This window comes from Lepus europaeus, chromosome 4, assembly GCF_033115175.1.
Source record: "Lepus europaeus isolate LE1 chromosome 4, mLepTim1.pri, whole genome shotgun sequence".
Taxonomy (NCBI): domain Eukaryota; kingdom Metazoa; phylum Chordata; class Mammalia; order Lagomorpha; family Leporidae; genus Lepus; species Lepus europaeus.
In genome coordinates, this window is record NC_084830.1 from 122,869,166 (window position 1) to 122,891,257 (window position 22,092).

Sequence of the window (22,092 nt, forward strand, 5' to 3'; positions counted from 1 at the left end):
TATAAATGTAGTTACTCCTACTCTCTATTTAGATATTTTAATAATGTATTTGAGATTGAATTCAGCAGTGAAAGAAAATTGCATATTAAATCTTCAGCACCTACACATGATAAGGTATAAGAATCTACCATATTAACATTGCTGTTTGGGATGCCATTTGGGTGTCATTTACCAGATGTGCCCATATTTATAATAGTACCATCATGCAAGTAATATGGGCATGAACTGTAAAGCTAAGCAGATAGCGCATCTGTACCACTCATCAGATAAATATCTCCTCTGAGAAAATGCTCAGATTTTCCTTTTGGTTGTTTGTGTGTGTGATGTCCTTACTGCTAGCATCTTCAAAAAGATATATAGTAAAATCATTGTAGAATATCTACCAAGTTTAAAAATATATGTATGAAACCTAACCATTAATCAAGATTTATTTGAAGCTATTTTGATAAATGTCCCATTGTAATGTCTCATTGATTTATGCTTTGGTGACTTAAGTATATATTACCTCTTAAAAAAGTCCTAGTTGTCTTTGTCACTTTGTAATTAAGGAATTTGGGTCTCAATTAACATATTACCCAAGATAATTCTAGTACATTTTGTAAAGTTGAAGAGAGAATACCTGTAATCAGTGAAGATAGAAAAACCTTATGGAACTTGGCGGTATGTTTTGACCTTTTTTATTTTTAAGTTGTAAAAACAAACATTGAAAGGGACTAAGGTATATCAAATCCAAATTTTTCATTAGGCTTATATTTGAACCTGTTGCTTTGCACTCAATAATTGCTAGTTAGTTGAGACTATTTACATAAATATGAATCACCTTGGCACATCATTAGTAGATCAATTTACATAGTAGAATTTGATTGCAGGTTAGCTTTAGCTTTGTTTTAGCATATTTCTCTTTTCAAGGATTATTAAAAGCTTATTTTAGGAGTTTGGTGGAAAATAAATGAGTTGTTCCAATATGAATATATAAAATTAACTATTAATAATTTTGGTGAATATTCTTTTTAAAACACATTTTTGTTCAGTCAGAATATTTTTTATGAGGCAAATCTTTTTCAGGTTTCTAGATGAGGAATTTTTGTGTGTGTGAACTGCATTTTCACCCACGATCTCATGACCATTTTTTAAATAATTCTTACAGTGTATGGTCATTCTATAATTTAACCATCCCTTATTTTCTGGACATTAGTTTTTGCTTTTTTTTTTTTTTTTTTTTTTTTTTTTTTTTTTTTTTTTTTCAAAAATTCCTCTGTTATAAACAAAGTAGCACAAAATGCACCTTTGAAAATCCTCCAGTTTGATAAGGAAAAAATACTGTTAATTGAAAAGTGTTTGTTTTATTTTGCATTTGTTTGATGACTGCGTTTGAACACTTTTCGTGTTTATATGCCAGTTGTGACTTGTCTATTCATGTCCTTTCATCATTTTTTTCTGTTGGGGATATTCATCATTGATTTTTTTAAAAACTTCTTATGGAGTTAATTCCTTTATATATTTATACTTTTTGCATTTTGTCATTTCATATTAGAATTATTTATGCAAAAGTATTCTTAATGCCATCTAGATTAAATTCTTTGTGGAAGAAAATTTCCATTTTTAGTTTAAGCATTGTCTGGTTTAGCTGTATTTTTCTTCACAATATTGCTTTGGAAAATACGTGTTCCCAGCTGGTGATTGTAAATAACCTCCTTGCTGCCCTGAAAAGGCAGATGGAAATGGTTCATTTATAATGACAGCTCTCATGTGGGAATCTTAAAGGATGGCTCTTGTTGTGAAAGTTAGCAGTCATCCACATGCAGCAATTTTTGGTAGTCTCTTTTATTTACATTCCCTTAGATACAGGTAATCGGGGAAAATGCTTTAGCACACAAAATTTCTCTTGCATTTAAAGCACTGGTAGGAGTGTCATTCATGTGGGTATAGATCTTCCTAGGAGAGAGAAACTTAGCGTAAATGATGAAAGAGAATTTTAATTTTTGAGACAGTTTTCAGAGTTGAAGATCACATTAAACTAGTAAGGCATAGTATGTTGCACTTCAAAAAATTAGAGAAAAAACTCAAATCTGTTTCAAAGAAAGGTGGCTTCTATTTGGAAAATAGCTCTGCCTCTTTCTGCTCTGCTCCTGCGTTTCTCAGATTAGTCATGTTGAAATCAAACTCCCTATGGTATGGGGGAGAAGAATGTTTGCTAGAGGTAAGTTAGAATATCATGTCATTTCACTTCAGGTAGTAGTAGAAGGTAGAGCAGCAGAATGAAGTGGCTGATTATCTGAAAAATTAAATTCAGGGTATGTCAGAAAATAAAGTTTTTGTGTCCCAGTTTAAGTTGTGTTCTAAACTTTTATCCTCAACGTGAATTTCTGTTTAGCTTAAACTAAGTAAGTTTTGAAAATTCCTAACCTGTTTGGCATAATAAATTAAAGACCTTGATTTTGGCAAGCATTAGGTCATTGGTGAGTGAGAATATAAATGTGAGGATATACATGTAAGGTGGTAAAGGAATGAAGAATTAGTTACGCCTGCTGAGAGTTGACTGCAGTGAGAGTGTGTTGAAAAAGAAATGTCAGATATACATGTATCAGAAACTGATTTGTTCCTTTTATTACTGCTGGCCATTTATTAAGAAGGGGAGATAGTTCTACTTTAATTAACCCAGTTGAGTGTAGCAGATGGGGCAGAATGTCTTGGAGCGATAAGACAATTCAGAAATGGCACCAGATGTTAGAAGCTGTCCCTGGTGGAGTTTGAGTACAGCCCAGATGTTCCAGTCCCACCTGGCTAGTTTCTAAGCATTGCAGGCTAAGCAGCTGTGATGTAACCTATATAATGTTCACATAACACTAAAAGCCCCGTAATTGAACTGCGGCTCTAGATTTCTAAGGTTGTGACTCTTAAGAGGTGAAATCTTTAAGGACAAAAATAAGCATAATTCTTTAAAGTTTATCTTTGGCTATTCCATTGATAACTGAATTGGAGAAAATGGAATATTAAAATTTGAAATAATGTTACTCCAAATTGTAGATAAAAATATTCTTACCTATGTAGTATTTATAAATAATAATGAGGAGGACATGATGTTAAGTACACATAGACTGATTTGAAGACTTGTGATTGGAATTTCGTCCCTTGGAAAACATCAATCAAGAAGTAGCAAAAAGCTGTTTTCCATGCATTAAAATTAAAACATCTTTACATGGAGTAAATAATAAGGAAAAAATACACTGAACTCACTGCATTGACTTTTCCCCCCTCATGTCTATTTAAACTGACTTTAAAATGTTTACTTATTTACATATGTTAGAGAGGGACAGATGAACAGAGAGCGCCCATCCTCTGGTTTACTCCTCAAATGCCACAGTGATCTGGGCTAAGCTGAGAATGGGAAGTTAGTTCATGTCTCCCACGAGGGTGGCAGGAGCTCAGTAACTGGAGCCATCACTGTTGCCTCCCACAATCTGCTTTTGCAGGAAGCTGGTCTCAGGAACCAGAGCCAGGAATGCAGTGCAGGTGCTGTGATGTGGGACGTGAGCACCTTAACCACTAGGCTAAATGCCTCACCCTAAACTTCTTCTCAATCAACTTCAAGGTGTTTTTTTTTTCCTTTTTATTTAAAAAAAAAAATTTATGAAATACTGAAAATTTACTCATTTAAAATTCTCTTGGGGCTGGCACTGTGGCGCAGCAGGTTAAAGCCCCAGCCTACAGTAATGGCATCCTGTATGGGCACCAGTTCAAGTCCTGGCTTCTCCACTTCGGATCCAGCTCCCTGCTAATGCACTTGGGAAAGTAGCAGAGGATGGCCCAAGTTCTTGGGCCCCTGCACCCACGTGGGAGACCCAGAAAAAGCTCCCGGCTTCAGATCAGCTCAGGTTGGGCCATTGCAGCTGTTTGGGCAGTGAACCAGTATATGGAATACCTCTCTCCCTCTCCCTCTCCCTCTCCCTCTCCCTCTCTCTCTCTCTCTGTCTCTGTCTCTACCTCTCTCTGTAACTCTGTCTTTCAAATAAATAAAATAAATCTTAAAAAGTCTCTCTAGTTTGTTATTTGTTGTTCATTTATTATGCAGTGTTCTGTACCATTTGAGAGGAAGTATCTAACATGACATTTGCTCCTAAAACACTTCAGCATGCATTTCCTTGCAAGGACATTGCTCATTTATAAATATATACTTGCGAAATTTACATTAAAACACTATTTTTGTTGAATATACAAACATATTCAGATTTCCATACTATGAGTTATATCATTAAGGATAACACTTTTTCAAAAATACAAGGTCCAGGGCTGGCACTGTAGCATGGTAGGTGTAAAGCTGCTGCCTGCAGTGCCAGCATCCAATATGGGCGCTGATTCAGAGTCCCAGCTGCTCCACTTCCGATCCAGCTCTCTGCTAATGTACCTGGGAAAGCAGCGAAAGATAACCCAACTACGTGGGCCCCTGCACCCACATGGAGACCTGGGAGAAGCTTCAAGCTCCTGACTTTGGATCAGCGCAGCTCCAGCCATTGCAGCCATTTGGGGAGTGAATCCAATCGATGCTTCTCTCTCTCTCTCTCTCTGCCTCTGCTTCTGTCTCTCTGTAACTCTGCCTTTCAAATGAATTTTGTTTCAACAGAAACAAAATCCAAGGTCCAATGAGGTATTACGCATTTCATTTACTTGTCATTTAAATATTTATTCTCCAGCTGTGTTTTACTCAGGTTTTAACATCTACTGAAGATTGTTATACATAGAATATAATTGCTGAATAAACCGTTTGCCGTGTTATTTTTGTAAAATATTAGTGATAACTTTCCACAGATGTGGCATCATTTTATCTACTAGATATAGGACTGAGAAATATAAAAGTCTGTGGCAGCTTATAGGGAGCATTGGTGACATGAAAACTCAGACCAACAAACTAGCTTTTAGGAGAGGTCTGAGGCCTCTAATACTGGAAACTTTCAGTGTGATTTAAAAATGGCTTCCTGAAATTGCTTACAGTTCTTCTCTAGTTCTCACAGTTTAACTTTTTCCTCATTCTTAACTTCTAGGAGGATCAACTGATTTATTTGGGGGATTTGCTGACTTTGGCTCAGCGGCTGCATCAGGGAGTTTCTCTTCCCAAGGTATGATGTGGTTTAATTGGCCAGACATCTACGAGCAGTGAAAAGATTACCAAAACAAAAAGACTCCCTCCTTCCAAGATTGTCTGTTTACTTTGTTTTTATCCTTGCAGTATTTATAACTCATAATTCATAAGGAATTTATTCACAAGATATTTTATTGGATCTAAAATGTACCAAGTGAATTAATTTGGTTGTAGACTACTCAGGGACACCTAAAGAAAATTGCTCATATTTGTAAGTGTATCTTCTCAGGGAATGGGGATGAGTGGAGAATTAATAAGTATAAACAATCTTATTTTAACAGGAAGAATATTTTGATTTGTATTTAATTATGCTTATTTGAGTTTTGTGAATGAAGTGAGCACTGGGATTGGGCAGATTGTCTTAATAAAATCCATTGCTTTGTAATGTAGACAGATACCTTAAGAATATTTCTGTGAAAGTAACTGAGCTTCATTTTTACATACCCTAAAACTAGTGAGCAGATGAACTCAGCTATAATTTTCTCACTCTGCATTAAGTAAGAAGTTTTTTAAAAATAACATTCAAGCAGTTTTTAGGCTTAAATGGTAAGGATTGAGGTAACTAGTATTTTTTTTTTAAATATTTTTTATCTTACTAATTTTGCTTATACTGCAATACTTGTTTAACTTTGGAAAAGCCTCTAAGCCTCCAGTTTTCTAAACCTGGGAATAAGGTTAATTGTTGTGGTTCTTTAGAGAATAAAATAATGTCTATAAAAGTAGGTAGAATACAGACTAAATTCATTATTGTCTCATTTTTGGAGGGGAGAGTATGTTGTAGTGTTTGTTCCATAAAATCTGGTCAGCTTGAGAGATAATATTTTAAAAATAAACCATACAAGTCTTTTTTTAAAAGATTTATTTATTTGAAAGGCAAAGGTATGGAGAGAGAGAAGGAGGGGTCTTCCATTCTCTGGTTTGCTACCCAAATGGCCATAGCAGCCAGAGCTGGGCCATTCTGAAGCCAGGAACTTCTTCTGGGTCTCCCACGTGGGTGCTGGGACCCAAGGACTTGGGCCATCTTCTACTGCTTTCCCAGGCCATAGCAGAGAGCTGGATTGGAAGTGAAGCAGCTGGGACTCATATGGGATGCCAGCACTGCAGGCAGCCACAGCGCTGGCCCCTCAGCCATAAAATTCTTAAATTTGAGGTGAGACAAGGAAGAAAGATGTAACTTAACTGAATTATCTTATTCATTACAAATAGAATAGTCTGTTGGGTGTAACATAAAAGTGGATTACAATTTATATTTAGTAATGGCTGGTATAGGTTTATGAGGAGTTAGGAAGAAAAATGCATAGCTTTTAACATGTTTTAAGATTATTTGAACAGCTTGTTTTTATACATTCCAGAGATTTTCCAGAAAACAGAATTGTTTAGTAATTAAGTACTTCATTTTGGAAGTGTGATTATACCTTCTAAGTGTTGATATCTTACTTTAGACAAACCAAAGTGAAAGATAAACATTGTCCTAATTTTACAGACTCCCTGTGTAATTCCAAAGTTTTTATGTATGTAAAGTTGCCTACTGTGCAAGTAATTTGAATATGTTAATGTTGCCTAAGTGTAACATCTCTTCATCTGTATGCATGTGATTAATGTAACCTGATCACCATTACGCAGAGGGCTGAAACTGTTGCAACAATGATTAATCATTTCTGAGCAGTATATGCCCCTCTAGAAATCTCTTCATCCCATGATTAATCATCTCAGATACTGAGGTTTCAGATGGGGCCACACATTTTGCCCCAGTTTCCATTTATATTCTGTCTTACAGATCAAGCAAATAGAAAATCAACATAAAGATTACCTTTATCCAGCAGCCTTACTTACATTAATTTAAATTGCTTAATGTATATAAGTAATTGTAAAACTCTTGATGCATTTTGTTTTGGTGAAGATCATTACCCTAAGGTAATGAATATTTGTCCAATTCTGTATTAAATTTTTGGTAGGGCTTGGCACTTCATCCTGTTCTTGTATTAAAATGTTGATAGGGCTTGGCGCTTCTAAGTGAATTATTTTCTCTTTTGAGTGTACTTACATTTTAATATGGTAATAGAAGAATAATTTTTAAAACTTCATGTTCTCTTTTGATATTCTGTATAATGAGACATAGTATTACAGGGGTTGGTTACCTTTTTAGGCTAGACAAAATGTATTTCCAAGTTGTAAATGAACATGGAGTGCAAAAAGATGGTGCTAATTAACTTGGAAAATACATGCTATTTGCTTTTGGATGACAGTTTTTATGTGGTTGTTTCTTCACCTTTTGCTTTTTCAACTTCCATTTATTCATATTTGTCCATTTCTCCCCTTCTTAATGGAAGGTTTATTTACATAGATGTATGTGTGTGTGTGTGTATAGCCTAGCTTAAAAAGTTTTTTTAGATATCACTTGCCTTAATAGTCATTGTGTTCCGGCCGGCGCCCCAGGTTCTGGTCCCAGTTGGGGCGCCGGATTCTGTCCTGGTTGCTCCTCTTCCAGTCCAGCTCTCTGCTATGGCCGGGGAGTGCAGTGGAGGATGGCCCAAGTGCTTGGGCCCTGCACCTGCATGGGAAACCAGGAGGAAGCACCTGGCTCCTGGCTTCAGATTGACGCAGCACACCGGCCCATAGGGGCCATTTGGGGAGTGAACCAATGGAAGGAAGACCTTTCTCTCTGTCTGTCTGTCTGTCTGTCTCTCTCTCTCTCTCTAACTCTGCCTGTCAAAAAAAAGAAAAAATAGTCATTGTGTTCCAATTAGTTAAAATTATATATGCATAATTTACAAAAGCTTGACTTCCACTTTTCTATGGCATACTTAGAAAAAAAGAGACTGCAGTGTTGCAGTGTGTTGGCTTTCACACGAACTTTCACAGTTAATCCAGAGTAATAATCCCAGATCTTAAATGACACTAACTATATATTGAGATATTCAATTTTACCACTTAGATTTTAAAAGTGAAATACAAAGAAGTTAAATAATTTGCTGAGTCACACAGCTAGTAAAGTACAAACCATGCTTTTCACCGTCACAGTCTATCAGTCTAATTTTCTCCTACGATTTTTATTTTTATTTATTTAAAAGGCAGAGTTAGAGAGAGAGAGATCGATCTTTCATCTGCTGGTTCACTCCTCAAATGGCCAAAACGGCCATGGCTATGCCAGAACAAAACCAGGAGCCTGAACTGCTTCTGGATCTCTCAAGAGGGTGCACAGACCCAAGCACTTGAACCACCTTCCACTGCTTTCCCAGGGATATTAGCAGGGAGCTGGATCAGAAGTAGAGCAGCCAGGTCTTGAACCAATGCATATATGGGATGCCAGCATCGCAGGTAGCAGCTTTACCTGCTACACCATAGTGCCAGCCCCAGTCTACCTTGCTGTTGAATACATTGACATTTAAACTTGTTGAAAATGTACTTTGAAATGTCATAAGAGAATTTTGTTTCTGCCTATGTTTTTAAATTTATTTCCCTGTTATTTATTTCCCCTGTTTTTATTTAAGTAAATTGAATAATCCCAGTTAAAGCAAACAATGTACTAAAGGGTAAATTGTGATGATAGTCCTTGTATTATCAGTGGAAGCATTGCCAAATGAGTGAAAACTCCTTTAGAAATTAAACCTGCCCACGGCTGGCACTGTGGTGCAGTGGATTAACACCCTGGCCTGAAGTGCCGGCATCCCGTATGGGCACCGGTTGAGACCTGGCTGCTCTACTTCCAATCCAGCTCTCTGCTATGGCCTAGGAAAGCAGTAGAAGATGGCCCAAGGCGTTGGGCCCCTACAGCCGTGTGGGAGACCTGGAAGAAGCTCCTGGCTCCTGGCTTTGGATTGGCACAGCCAACTGGGGAGTAAGCCAGCAGATGGAAGGCCTCTCCTCTCTCTGTGTAACTCTAACTTTCAAATAAATAAATAAATCTTAAAAAAAAAAAAAAAGAAGAAATTAAACCTGTCTTTGATTTTATTAGGGTATTTTCTCCATGCTTTTGCGGTTTTTCAAAAAATAAATTTATCTCTCATGAATTTGGAATTTAAAAAATTACATGAGATAGTATAAATCTGAATTTTATTTCTCTGTGAACTTTTCCAAATGGAATTTTTTAAAATCTAACTATCAGGTTTTTTTTTAATTTTGTTTTTGTTTTTGTTTTTGTTTTTTTGTTTTTTGTTTTTGTTTTTGTTTTTTTGACAGGCAGAGTTAGACAATGAGAGAGAGAAAGAGACAGAGAGAAAGGTCATCCTTCTGTTGGTTCACCCCTCAAATGGCCGCTACGGCCAGTGCGCTGCGTCAGTCCGAAGCCAGGAGCCAGGGGCTTCCTCCTGATTTCCCATGCAGGTACAGGGCCCAAGCACTTGGGCCATCCTCCTCTGCCTTCCCAGGCCACAGCAGAGAGCTGGACTGGGAGAGGAGCAACCGGGACAGAACCGGCGCCCCAACCGGGACTAGAACCTGGAGTGCCGGTGCTGCAGGCACAGGATTAGCCTAGTGAGCCACGGTGCCAGTCCAGGTTTTGTTTTTTTGTTTTTTTGGGGTTTTTTTTTTTTTTTTTTAAGATTTTTATTTATTTATTTATTTGTAAGAGTTACAAAGAGAGGTAGAGACAGAGACATCTTCCATCCTCTGGTTCACTTCCCAAATGGCTGCAACAGCCAGAGCTGAGCTGATCTGAAGCCAGGAGCCAGGAGCTTCTTGCTGGTCTCCCACGTGAGTGCAGGGGACCAAGGACTTGGGCCATCCTCTGCTGCTTTCCAGGCACATTAGCTGGGAGCTGGATCAGAAATTTAGCAGCCAGGACTAGAACTGGTGACCATATGGGATGCTGGTGCTGCAGTCTGTGGCTTTAATCTGCTGAGCCATTGGCCCCCTAAATGAATTTGTAAAATGAGTTGCGTTCCATTATTTTACAGAAAGTCTCCTCATAAGAGAATTCTGGAACTCCTGACAAAAGTTTAACCAAGTTTAGAGTTTCCTCCTTGTATTTCTGGGACCAAGTCTGGATCATATTTGTTTAACTGGAAGCATATTCGATTGAAAAGAAGTTTTTATGGTGGTTTTTACATATCACCTACAGACCTGTTAAGTTTCAGTGTGTATGTGGAGTTTTTTTTTTCTTTTGCCACCTTGTTAACTCGCATGTAATATTCATGAGAAAGAATAATGTCCAGATGGAGATAGTACCTGTAGATGTTAATCTGTGTGGACTCCCATCAGTTCTTATTTATTTCAGGTCATAGATTGTTAACATTTGTTCTGTGCATTTCAGAAAGTTTCTTGCCCTTATACTTCTTTCTGTCTTAGTAACAGCAACAAGTGGGAATGGAGACTTTGGTGACTGGAGTGCCTTCAACCAAGCCCCATCGGGCCCTGTTGCTTCCAGTGGCGAGCTCTTTGGCAGTGCCTCACAGCTACCAGTAGAACTTGTCAGTGGCTCACAACCACCTTTAGGCCCAACTGCAGCTGCCTCAAACTCTTCAGACCTGTTTGATCTGATGGGCTCGTCCCAGGCAACTATGACATCTTCTCAGAGTATGAATTTCTCTATAATGAGTACTAATACTGTAGGACTTGGTTTGCCCATGTCAAGATCACAGGTAAGTTAGCAACTTTCCTTAGAAATTGTGAGTCTTAATCTTTAAGATGCTCTAGCTAATCTAATGATAGGATAATGTAAAACATAAAAATTAGCTCATTCTGCATGTGTGTGTATGAGTGCCTATATATACAGTTCTGTGTCACTTAACAGGATCACGTGGGTTCTGAAAAATGCAGTGTTAGGCATTTCCTTGTGTAAACATAATGGAGTATTAGACCAACTAAGACAGCTGTGATGTCATTAGGTGATAGACATTGGGACTGCCATTGTATACGGAGACCATCATTGACCAAAATGTTGGTATGCAGCACATGGCTGTATATACTATGGCTATATACGCTTACATGCTTGAATTTTAAAACGTTTTGCAACAAAATAAGCTGATTCTTTAATTCCACATTCCATGAACTTTTGAAGTGCCTTTGTACTATTGTACATGGACATTTACCTTGCATGCTTTCCCCTTTTGCAGTTATTTGAGTTCTCAAGGGTAAGATCATCTCATTCATCTTTGTAATCTCTGTATAACCGAGCATCGTTCTTTGTATAGGGGAGAGATATACTGAAAATCTCTTGATTTATAGCAAATAAATATTTCCTAGATTTTTAAAATTTTTTTTGGGAAAAAATAATAGAAATATAGTAATTTTCCCAAGGACAAACATTCACTTAGAAAAATTTCTGGGCCGGTGCCGCGGCTCATTAGGCTAATCCTCCACCTGCGGTGCCGGCACACCGGGTTCTAGTCCCAGTCGGGGCACCGGATTCTGTCCCGGTTGCCCCTCTTCCAGGCCAGCTCTCTGCTGTGGCCAGGGAGTGCAGTGGAGGATGGCCCAAGTCCCTTGGGCCCTGCACCCGCAAGGAAGACCAGGAGAAGCACCTGGCTCCTGGCTTCGGATGAGCGCAGTACGCTAGCCGCAGCGCGTCGGCTGCAGCAGCCAATGGGGGGTGAACCAATGGCAAAGGAAGACCTTTCTCTCTGTCTTTCTCTCTCACTGTCCACTCCGCCTGTCAAAAAAATTTTAAAAAAAGAGGGTGAATGTTTTCCCCTTTTCTGGGCTTGCAGTATATTGTATAAATATTATATAGACTCTTTTTTCAACTTTCATTTTCATAAATAAAACTAAAATAAGAATATCCTGATTTACTTTTCTCTAGTTAAATTTAGATTGCCCAATACTAGCTTAGAATCCCTAAAATGTAGAGTGAGAAAGTATGTGCCTGAGTTGTACCAGGAACTTGTATGTTTGATTAAAGCTCTTGAGGATATTTGTTTATGATGCTAATTACTCATTTTAATGTGTGGAGTCTTCCTTTTTTGGGTGTTAGGATAAAGGAAGAGAAGAAAGAAACAGAAAAGTGACTGTTCTATGTAACAGAAGTTAGATTTAACATAAGTATGAAGCCAGTCCATTTTATTTGCAGTGACAGTTATAACTGTTGTGATTCTTTGCATTGGTACCATTTAAAAGTTCTTCTTGTTAGTATTCCTTTCCTTTTTTCTGTGCCTTTCACAGTTAACATTAGTAATCACCAGGCACTTCTGCTTCTTTCTCCTGAATTTCTAGTTTCTCCCAAATTGGTCTATTCTACTGTGTTGCTTATATTAGGCAGTAGAAGTAGGGACATGACGATCAGGCTATATTAAATATAATTTGTATTAAATTTTATAATTCTGTATTATAAAAATAAATTGCCACTCATGTATTCCATTAAAGCTTTATTAACTTGAAGTTGGGAGTTTGCCTAAACATTTTCCAAGGATAGTGACTTTGAGGTTTTGGGTTACAGGCAAATAATTGTCAGTATAGATATATTGTAGATTTTTTTCTACCCCAAATCTGATTGGGATGTCAGAGGGTTCTCTTTGGGAAACTAATGGTTAGGGTATTGATAACATTAGCATAGAACATCAGTGGCTTCTCTTGGTTTCTGAAGTTCATTTTTGTGATTAAGCTACCATCTGATAATCTTCATGAAACGGATTCTTAAATTTTAGAGCATTTTTCTATTTTCCAGCCTTTGCAAAATTTTAGCACAGTGCTGCAGAAGCCTAATCCTCTCTATAATCAGAATACAGATATGGTCCAGAAGTCGGTCAGCAAAACCCTGCCGTCAACTTGGTCTGACCCCAGTGTAAACATCAGCCTAGACAACTTGCTACCTGGTATGCAGCCTTCCAAACCCCAGCAGCCATCACTGAATACAATGATTCAACAACAGAGTAAGTTATTTCAGGATATCTCACTTCTTTGTGTACTTTAACTTTTTGCCTAGATGCTAGTAGCACCACTTCAGGCTACAAAATAAAAATATACAACATAAACTGTAGGGAAGGTAATTAACCATATATAATACTCAACTTGATGTCCCTCCTGGCACTTTGACTTTGTGTTTACTCTTGGTGTGATACTTATTGTATTGTGTTGAGTTTGGGGCCAGGAACTGGTCACTAAAATAAAATTATTAGCTATATATAAACTTTTTAGAATATGATCCACAAATAAGAATTGTCTATATGCCACAATCTAGTGATAATTACCATTAATTTCCATCTTTTCTAAGCATGTTGTTAATACTTGGAATGAATATGTATTTTGTAACGTACTGTTCTCATCCAACATTAGGTTATAATCATTTTCCTCTGTGAATGTTTTTAAGAAAAATGACTTTTAGATCTTTAAAGTTATTTTTCATATCAGTGTATAATTCCTCTTTTCAGGTTACTTGTTTCTAGCTTTTTGTTATTATAAGTAACTCCATAATTTTATATAAATCTTTGTACTCCTGATTTTTTAACTTAATATAATATTCTAAAAATAGAATAAGTCAGAAGTATAGACTTTTTTAAGACTCTTGATTCACACTAGCTCTTGACAACTTTTGTTATGTAGAATTCAACAGAAGATTTTATAGGAATGCTTTTCCCCAGCTCATTCATAATTCTTTCTACATCTCTGAGAAACAAGGCCAACAACTGCTAAATCTCTCAAGAGCAGCCGTCTTTTTTTTTTTTTTTTTTTTTTTTCTGACAGGCAGAGTGGACAGTGAGAGAGAGAGACAGAGAAAAAGGTCTTCCTTTTTGCCCTTGGTTCACCCTCCAATGGCCGCCGCGGCTGGCGCGCTGCGGCCGGCGCACCGCGCTGATCCGATGACAGGAGCCAAGGGCTTATCCTGGTCTCCCATGGGGTGCAGGACCCAAGCACTTGGGCCATCCTCCACTGCACTCCCTGGCCACAGCAGAGAGCTGGCCTGGAAGAGGGGCAACCGGGACAGAATCCGGTGCCCCGACCGGGACTAGAACCCGGTGTGCCGGCGCCGCAAGGCGGAGGATTAGCCTAGTGAGCCGCGGTGCCGGCCTTGGAGCAGCCTTCTATAATAAAATTACTGTAAAGGAGTTTTACTGGGGCTAGAAGTATGGATGGTCAGGAAAATTTTATTGTTTTCTTTTTATTATTTTCTATTTCTTTTTTGCTGTTTCAGTATTAGAATTCAGTGTGTTAATATAATTAAAAAGGCAAGAATGATCCAACATGGGAAGAAGGTCACACAGCAGACTGGTAGAATGACAAATGCCCTAAATAGCACTCTGGCCTCAGAACCAGCCCTTAAGGCATTCAGATCTGGCGAAAACACCCATGAGAGCATATCAGGCACAGAAAGCCAAGACACTGTGGCAAAAAATAGCCTACATGAAAGATCTTTGGGAGTGAGATCCCAGTGGAAAGAGGGGACCATCAAAGAAAGGGTACCTTTCTCTGAAGGGAGGAGAAAATTTCCACTTTGATTATGTCCCTGTCTAAATAATGTCCAAGTTTGTGTCTCAGTAGGCTTCCATAGCTGTGTTCCATAGCAGCTCATGACAAGAGCCTTGGATGATCACTGACATCATAAATGAGAGTGTCAGTTGTTAACAACAGGAGACACTGTGCACCTGCTCCCCACCTAGGACCTCTGTTCTTAATGAGTTGTACTATGAGAATTAATGGTAAAACTAGTTTTCAAACAGTAATTTATACTTTGTGTGTCTGTGTGGGTGCAAACTATTGAAATACTTACTTAGTATAGAGTTGATCTTCTGTATATAAAGATAATTAAAAATGAATCTTAATGAAGAATGAGATGGGAGAGGGAGTGGGGGTGGGACGGAAGTGGGGGTGGGAGGACAGGTATGGGAAGAAGAACCACTGTATTGCAAAAAGCTGTACCTATGAAACTTATTAAATAAAAGCTTTCAAAAAAAAAAAGAATTCAGTGTGTTAAAATTCTTTTGTCTCTTTTCTTCTTGTAGATATGCAACAGCCTATGAATGTGATGACTCAAAGTTTTGGAGCCGTGAACCTCAGTTCTCCATCAAACATGCTTCCTGTCCGGCCCCAAACTAACCCTTTGCTGGGGGGACCCATGCCTATGAGCATGCCCAATGTGATGACTGGCACCATGGGAATGGCCCCTCTTGGAAATACTCCAATGATGAACCAGAGCATGATGGGCATGAACATGAACATAGGGATGTCAACTCCTGGGATGGGCTTGACAGGCACAATGGGAATGGGCATGCCCAACATAGCCATGACTTCTGGAACTGTGCAACCTAAGCAAGATGCCTTTGCAAATTTCGCCAACTTTAGCAAATAAGAGATTGTAAAGAAACAGAATAAATGAAGAATTTTTATCTGTGCAGATAGGTGATGCTGGGATGGAAAATGCTAATCAACTCCCCATTCTTTTATCAGTTAATTAAATAAGCCTACATAAAGAACCAAAAAAGCTGTTTTATAAAAGTGAAATAGCTAGTATTTTAGAAGGCCAGGGAAGAGCACTTCAGATGAGACAGAATCTTTTCCCGGTGAGGATAGACCACCCATGAGGTGGTGAAAACACTGAAGGCCTTTATAAATTAAAGAGCCCATTCATTTAACATCATAATTTGTGGAAGTACTGGAATAGGGCTGAATAAATGTTAGGATATCTAATTTTATACTTCTCTTTTCCTGAGGAACTTGATTTTTCTGTCCCTGAATCACCTTGTCATAATTGGGTCTGTTCCTTTTACTACCATTCTTGAGTCCATATATGAAATCATTAAAGTGGATGATCAGTTTTTTATAAAAATATATATTTTTGTCCAAAAAAGGCATACATATGTGATTATGGCTAAATCAAAGGTAACTGGAATGTATATACTTTTGCTAATGTTCCAGCAACACTGCTATTATACTATCCAAATTTTTATTGTAACAAAACTTTAAGAAATTGGTAATAGCTATGGGACTTTTCCCATGTCTTCTGCTATAATTATCCTTTGCAGAACTAGGAAAAAAATTTTTTTCAGGACTGCTCTATGGTTTCCTTTAAAATTTAAAAAAAAAAAAGAACCCTCCAGTGTTTGTGTTTGTTTTTTTGCTGTCATTATTTACAGTTTGCAGTGATTTACTTGGCAAAGCTTCCTTCCGTGTTTATCCCTGTAACTATCAGTTAAGTCAGGAACAGTCAAAAGAGAAAACTATTTATTTTTTTGGTGTCTTGTCAAAAAAAAATTGAAAGGTAAAAGTCCATTAAAACCTTAAGTTAAATATCAATGTTAGAATTCAACAATGTTCACTTTTAGATTTTATACAGTATTTGTTCTGTTTGGGTTTTGAGTGTATATAATATGACATTAGCAATATGGTTCCAATAGAGAGGAGTTAAATATATATTATTAAAGGAGACCTGTAGCAGTCAAAGATTTTATTGATTTAATGACAAATAAAGGAAATTAATTAAAATGTTTTTGTTTTCCTGCTGTAATTCTGCATTGAGCTCACATGAAAATCATGATTCTAGAGTTTGGAATGCAAAATTAATTGTTTCACCCTCAAGCTGGGAATATTTTTTAAAATAAATACTATAATATAGTTATCAAATTATTACCTCCCCACTTTATGTTGAATTTTTTTATTAAATTGATAAAACTTTGTTTCCATTGTATTCATAATGTTCTGTTATACACAACATTAAAATGTTCATTAAAATCAATGTTGAAGTGCTTTTTCTTTCTTTCTGTTAGACATTTGAGACCATTTGGGGAAAAAATAATTATAATTTGGGCAAAGTAATTTTTATAAATAATTTAAAATTATTTAATGACTTCTCTGTTATTTCCTATCAGACTCTACTGTTAAGAATTAAAAATGAAGCAGCACAGATATCCTGACCTGCTCCATTCTTGCTAATGTTCCATCTACAACGTTTCTAATTAGGCAGAAATTCATGTACTTCAGCTAAGTGGTAATGAAAAGTGATTCATTTGCTGAATAAGAGATGAGAGAGAGTATAATTAGCTGACTGTGGTTTTTAATCTTTCAACAATTCAATGTGTTTAAATTAGTTTCAAAGAATAGGAGCTTTCAAGTGTTGTTACTTCAGAGCAATCAAACCAACCTCTGGTGGCAGCACAGTAGAATGTCTTCACTTAAATTTAAAACCCATAATGTTAAATAATTTTTTTCTTTAAATTAAGAAATATGTCTTCAACCTTTAAAATATATGTGGTTCTTACAGGAAGTAAATATTTTTTATCTGAACTTTTGTGTTTAAATTTTTTTATAGTAAGGTTTCTTTCTCAAGCATTTTCAATACCAGTGCCTCCCTAAATTTTGTATCTCTGAGGATACTTGGGGTACCCCTTGTCTCCTTTTTAGTCAACATAGTTAGCTGCTATCTTAGAAGAATTTTTTGTGTTAGAGCCCATGAAAGAAAAGCAGAATTGCCTCACTGGGAGTCTATCCAATTTATAAAGATTTGTCTCTGAAAGGGTTAATAAGTGATGCCTCAAAAAAAGGCATGAATTTCCTCAAATCTCTTGGAGTTAGCAAGATGACAGCTCTTCAGTTTCCTGTTGGGCTCCCTTATACACTTCCTATACCACTTTGCCTTCCTACCCAGGGTTCTATTTGTATCCATTTTTCCTACTTCCTGTACTGTGAGGAGCAAATAGACTTTCCTTTCAACCCTATATACAATGATTACATAGCTGCTCCAGATTTGTGTTGGTTGGTTTCCCTCTGGATTTTATTTAACTCTCTGATAATCTTGAAGAACCATACATGTACACAGTGTTCTTGTACAGAACTTTGGATTTTTTTAATTGAGTTACCTATAATGTTATGGGTGTGATAGTAGTTCACTAATAACTTGGGGCCTTTATAGTCACTTATATTTGGAGATAGAGGTTAGTACTTTTTCCAGAATATTTTTAGAACAGTAGATTTTTTTATACAAAAGAACTTTTCTTCTTTCGGAACATTACATTGTCTCCATATGAAGATCAGTTGTCATGCTGTAGTTTTCCAGCTAAGATGCAAAATTTGTACTGGCACAGAGCATGGCTTCTCTTAATGGGTTTCTGAAATAAACTGGCCTTACTTAGCAGCTCTCCTGGACAACACTGCATTCATTGTTTAAGGAAAGTGTTTCCATTTCCACCACTCACTGGTCCTGATCGGTTTACCTGACCAGTCTGGACCCTAATATGACTTTTCTAAGACAAACTACTAAAGTCTTGTAGTGTTGCATAATTAAATGATGTGTACGACCCAGTCTGGACCCTAATATGACTTTTCTAAGACAAACTACTAAAGTCTTGTAGTGTTGCATAATTAAATGATGTGTATGACCCACCCGCACTGACAAATGTGCTGTTCATGTGTCGCTGCCCCCCATTTTCTTGTTGATGTGAATGTTTTTACATACGGACAGCTTTCTTTGCCAGTCTTTGTGCTGAATGGTTCACATGAGTGTCATTTAAGTTACACAGCAAATTAAAAAGTTTTTTCCTGAAAGCAAAGTAGAGCTAAGAAAGCCAGAGACACCTCTGAGGCATTTTCTGATGAGAAGTTTACTATCTGCATGAATTTAACTCTGTTTTCTTTAACTGTCAAGGAAATTGTAAATGAATTGTTTGTGACTTTATTGACTCACTTCTTACCACATTAGGGCAGGTGCAAGGGAAAGAACCATAAAATGAGCCCTTTAGAGAGGATTTGCTACACGAACCACTCTGATGAGAATGTTCTCAGCTTTCACAGGCTGTGGAAATCTGTTTTTGCTTGAGTTCTTGCTGTTTTGTTGACTAAGATCTTGCTAGTCTTGTGATACCCAGATAAGTCATCAGATACAAATAGAATTTTTAAAAATTCATGAAGGGGCCGGCTTGTGGTGTAGTATGTTAAGCCTCCATCTATGATGCCAGCATCCCATATGGGCACCCATTTGTGTCCCAGTTGCTCTACTTCCCATCCAGCTCACTGCTGATGGCTTGGGAGAGCAATGGAAGATGGCCTAAGTGCTTGGGCCCTTGCACTGACATGGGAAACCTAGAAGAAACTAATGGCTTCCGATCCACCCAGCTCGGGCCTTTGCGGCCATTTGGGGAGTGAACCAGCAGATGGAAGACCTCTTTCTCTCTAACTCTGCCTCTCAAATATAAATACTTAAAAAATCCATGAAAGGATTTTTTGAACTTTGGGAAATCTATGAATACAAAGTATCTTCAAAAAGTTCATGGAAATTGTATTATGAGAAAAATACTTGGATTTCAAAAATTGTAGCCACAAAAACTTTGTTTCAAATTTTCCATGAATATTTTGAAGTAGTTTCATATCTATTGATATTTATGAAGCAGCTGAGAAGCTTTGAAAGTATTAGTTGGTCTAACCATATTAAATCCATTGTATATTATCAAATTGTAATTTTATAAACTATATTTTTGAAAATAAAAGTTTGAGTGATGTTGTTTTGCATTTTTACAAGTCTTTAACACCACTCTGGCTTAATGGGATACAGCTGGATTCCCTGGTCTCTCTGGATTCAGTCTGGAGTGATAAGTTGTTTTGTGGTTGGAAAGAAGACTTTGCAAGCTCCCTGGAATTGGCCTCAGAGCACCTCAGTGGTTTTCAGACTGCACTTGGCCAACAATGCTGTAATTAAGGGGTAAGGTTATTTCCTAGTATGCTGTGTATCCATGCTTGATTTATTCCGAAGTGATTTGCTTGAGTTACAAAAAGTTTAGTTTTGCCTTTACCATTAGCAGAACAATCACATGAGATTGCTCTCTGGGTACTAAAAATTTTTAAAATAGGTTATACCATAGAATTTCATACCATGTTTAAGGTTATTTATTCTAATAACGTAGTGTGTTCCTACCAGCTTGCTTTTATAAAATTAGGAAGAGTAAGTTCCTAAGACTCACAAACCGGCTGAGAGATTGGGTGTTAGGGTGCGTGGTGAGTTGAAAACCTAGCCTTCATTAAGAATCTTGGTTAAGTCTGAAGGCTTCTGACCAGTTTTGAGGGAGCTCTGGCAATTTAACCTACTTAATGTTCTCTGACACCCCGGAAGGATATTTCTTTAGAAATACTGCATCTGTGTTCTGTACTACTAGATAATTGGGGTGGAGGGATTTGTTTGTTTTATTTGAAAGGCAGAGTTACAGAGAGGGAGAATTACTCTATCTGCTGCTTCACTCTTTTTTTTTTTTTTTTTTTTTGACACACAGAATGGATAGTGAGACAGAGAGGAAGGTCTTTCTTTTTGCCATTGGTTCACCCTCCAATGGCTGCTGCGGATGGCGCATCTCGCTGATCCGAAGCCAGGAGCCAGGTGCTTCTCCTGGTCTCCCATGCAGGCGCAGGGTCCAAGCACTTGGGCCATCCTCCACTGCCTTCCCGGGCCACAGCAGAGAGCTGGCCTGGAAGAGGAGCAACCAGGATAGAATCCGACCTCCCGACCGGGACTAGAACCTGGTGTGCCGGTGCCGCAAGGTGGAGGATTAGCCTGTTAAGCCACAGCGCCGGCTGCTGGTTCACTCTTCAAATGGCTGCAATGGCTGGAGCTAGGCCAGTCTGAAGTCAGGAGCCAGAGCTTCTTCCTGCTCTCCCACGAAGGAACAGGGGCCCAACCACTTGGGCCATCCTCTACTGCCTTCCTAGGCCCATCAGCAGGGAGCTTATTCAGAAATGGAGCAGCCAGACTTGAACTGGTGCCCATATGAGATGCCAGTTCCACAGGTGGCAGCTATGCCAGAGCACCAGACCACATTCCTTGATAAATTTGATCCATGCCATCGGAAGAAGAATTCAGCAAAGTTTGCATCCAATTCATGAAATGACAATGCCAAGCTGTTTGCTGGTCCCTTGATGTCCATCATAACATTTCATTCTCATGATCCATGACAGTTATCTTCTTATGGTAAGAGAGTCAGAAATGAGATAACAAAAAAGCTTTTGAGAATTTTTGCAGAGTCCCCAACTTGGAGACTTGATTTCTAATAACTCATCAGGGAGTGGGGTCAGTACATTTGACAAGGTTTGTTTTAAATCATGGAAAGAGGAATTTCCAGACTAGTTTCCCCATTTGAAGAGAGCTTCGTTAGTAAACCAGTACATAGGAGAGGTACATAATTTTTGGTAAGGAAGCATTGAATATGTTTGATTTATAAATCAGTTTTATTGAACTATTTTTCAAGTATAACTAAAGTGTAGATGGTGGAATAGGTCCTAATATTCATAGAATTTTTTTTTTTTAATTTTTACTTTTCAGTCTTCGAAAGCTAAATCAAGGGGCAGACATTTGGTGCAACAGTTAGGATGCTTCTTCGGTTGCTTTCATCTAGTATCCAAGTCTGATTCAAGTATTGGCTCCTCTACTTCTTCAGATCCAGCTTCCTGCTAAAACTCATGCTGGGAGGTGCCAGATAATGGCTAAAGTACTTGAGTCCCTGTCACCCATGTGGGGGACCTGGAATGAGTTCTAGGCTCCTGGCTTCAGCCTGGCCCAACCCTGGCTGTTGAAGGCATTTGGGCAGTGAACCAGCAAATGAAGATTTCTGTGTGTCTCTGCTTACCAAATACAAAGAGAACCATATGAGTTGATTATTTTAAAAAAGAAAAAGCAAATCACGAATAGGCAGTTGGTCTAGCGGTCAAGATGCCCACATGCTTTGTTGGAATGCCTGAATTTCAGTCCTGGCTCCATTCCCGATTCCAGCTTCCGGCTTCTAACTGATGTACACCCGGGGAAGCAGGTGATGGCTCAAGTAGTTGGGTCCCTGGATTGAATTCCTGGCTTCAACATGGCCTAGTTTCAGCCATTGCAGTCGTTTGAAGATTAATCACTGGGATGGGAATACTCTCTATTTCTCAATCTCTCTGCTTCTAAAATTTTTTTTTTTAATTAAGGAAAACAATACCAAAAGAGTCGCTGTAATTATGATATAGAAACCCTAAATATTCCCAACTAGGAAATGAGATTGCAGTAGTGTACTGGAGTGCCAAACCAGAGGACCATTGCCCAAGTATGCTTTAATGTGTTTATTCATATTATGTGCCTA

At 38.0% G+C, this 22,092-nt stretch overlaps 1 protein-coding gene across 2 annotated transcripts in view; it reads left to right on the top strand.

Annotated features, from left to right (window-relative positions):
- The window catches only part of CLINT1 (clathrin interactor 1), a 73,056-nt gene extending 56,317 nt beyond the window's left edge, over positions 1-16,739 (top strand). The window contains exons 9-12 of one of the 2 annotated variants that reach the window (XM_062188762.1): positions 5,040-5,114; positions 10,424-10,716; positions 12,738-12,942; positions 15,010-16,739. In XM_062188762.1, the coding sequence (XP_062044746.1) occupies positions 5,040-5,114; positions 10,424-10,716; positions 12,738-12,942; positions 15,010-15,356 (920 nt within the window). In that variant the 3' untranslated portion in view covers positions 15,357-16,739. The remainder of the gene's footprint in view (positions 1-5,039; positions 5,115-10,423; positions 10,717-12,737; positions 12,943-15,009) is intronic. The other variant, XM_062188763.1, reaches the window with a different exon arrangement.
- The last annotated feature ends 5,353 nt before the right edge of the window (positions 16,740-22,092 follow it).